General features: G+C 28.4%; 1 protein-coding gene across 1 annotated transcript in view; it reads left to right on the forward strand.

The window, feature by feature from the left end:
* Nucleotides 1-8: 8 nt before the first annotated feature.
* LOC100569246 overlaps nucleotides 9-1,749 on the forward strand; it is a 3,271-nt gene continuing 1,530 nt past the window's right edge. The window contains exons 1-2 of the mRNA XM_016800608.2: nucleotides 9-932; nucleotides 1,021-1,261. Of these exons, the coding sequence (XP_016656097.1) occupies nucleotides 910-932; nucleotides 1,021-1,261 (264 nt within the window). The 5' untranslated portion in view covers nucleotides 9-909. The remainder of the gene's footprint in view (nucleotides 933-1,020; nucleotides 1,262-1,749) is intronic.

Consider the following 1,749-nt stretch of genomic DNA (forward strand, 5'->3'; position numbering starts at 1 on the left):
AAGGTACAACTAGGGGTAAAAGCGCTCCTAGTGTCAAATAAAGTTACTTATATTGTATATTTACATAATATATTACAATTTTGCGTAATCAGTCAGTAATGAGTACATTATAAATTATAATATTATTTTTGAAGTATATTATTAATATTTATTATTTTGTATTTTGATTTTTTATGTTTTCTAATTCTAATTATTGTGTTTTTATAACACACCTATAGATGGCGCTTTTACCCCTAGTTGTACCTTACGGCGGCTTTAGAAACATTTTAGGGCCACTGATAAGGTAGTCGATACCAGTCCATACTATCTTAGTCCGTGCGTACCGTCTATTAGTATAAGGTCTATGAGTGGTACAAATATTTTATTTATATGTTTGTTATTTTCCTAACCTAACATTAATCAGAATTATGATAAAGCCGAAATGATAAAGAAAAATTTATGTTTCATCTGCTCTTGCATTGTGTTGCACCAGTACGATTATCAGTGAACTATTCCAGTGCACACTTGGTGCAAAAGTGCAGACCGGTGGAAAACGCTATAAGTGATTCTGTAAACGCCTCTATCGATAGTTTGCGCTTACAAATTTCGTTACCAACAAGTCGATAGGAAATCATCACCTAATGATCATTTTCTGGGAGTTTATAAATTGTATCCAATCACAGTGCGAGAAGTATTCTTATCATGATTCTTTATCACAGGAAATTACATTTAATTTTAGTTCGTATTTTCGTTTAAACTTTAAATTAATACGAAAAACGAATTTGTTACTTCACACTCGTAATTTGTTCCGTGTACTTTTTATTTAAAAAAAAAACTGAATATATGTGATTGTTATACTTGTCTACCTGTTATACCTGTTAATTGTTATACCTGTCTACCTGTCTATACCTGTTATACTTGATTCTAAATATGAAGAGGATAGCTACTCAATCGTAAGTACTTATATTATTAAAAGTTTACTAACTACCTATTTGCGTTTTTATAACATCTAACTGTTTGTTTAAATTTGAATTATCATAGAATATCTCAAAATGATGAGCAAGAGATTAATCAAAAAAAGTCAAGACAAGGCAGAAGAAATGATAAACAATTAACTTTTATGGTAGACTACATGGTACAACACCCTCATGTCGCCACTGGTAAATTTAGAACAATTAACGGAAAAAATGACCTCGAAGGCTCGTGGGATGAGTTGGTGCAACACCTTAATAACCTTCGGAATCCTGGTGTAAAAGAAAAAAATACAAAATCCTGGAAAGAGGTAATGAAAATACATTTTAAAACATTACATTAATAAAATATTAAACTTAACACCTTGGGTTTTCCTTTTATCATTATTTGGTGATTTTTTTTGTGAATGAAGAGTTATACCACTGCTTTATTAATATACTAGGTATAGTACTATCGTTATAAGCTAAAGTTTATTGCATTTACATTTCAAGTGTTGGAAATTATAAAAGTATTGTTTTCTGAATTTGTACCAAACTGTCAAGTGTCAACTTATATTTACAAAATACTGAATGAAGGACTTCATTAATTATTGAGAAAACCTACAGTTGAAATTATTTTATTTTTATTAATAATGTTTTTGTTAACATTTAAGTTTAATACAAACTCAAAATATAATAATATAATAGGTATTTGATTATATTATATATTTATTTGGTTATAATAAATTGGGACTTTTAAAAAAAATAATAATCTTCTGTACCCGCTAGATTATTTGTATTTTAATATATAATGCAAATC

Source organism: Acyrthosiphon pisum, chromosome X (assembly GCF_005508785.2).
Source record: "Acyrthosiphon pisum isolate AL4f chromosome X, pea_aphid_22Mar2018_4r6ur, whole genome shotgun sequence".
Classification (NCBI taxonomy): Eukaryota; Metazoa; Arthropoda; class Insecta; order Hemiptera; family Aphididae; genus Acyrthosiphon; species Acyrthosiphon pisum.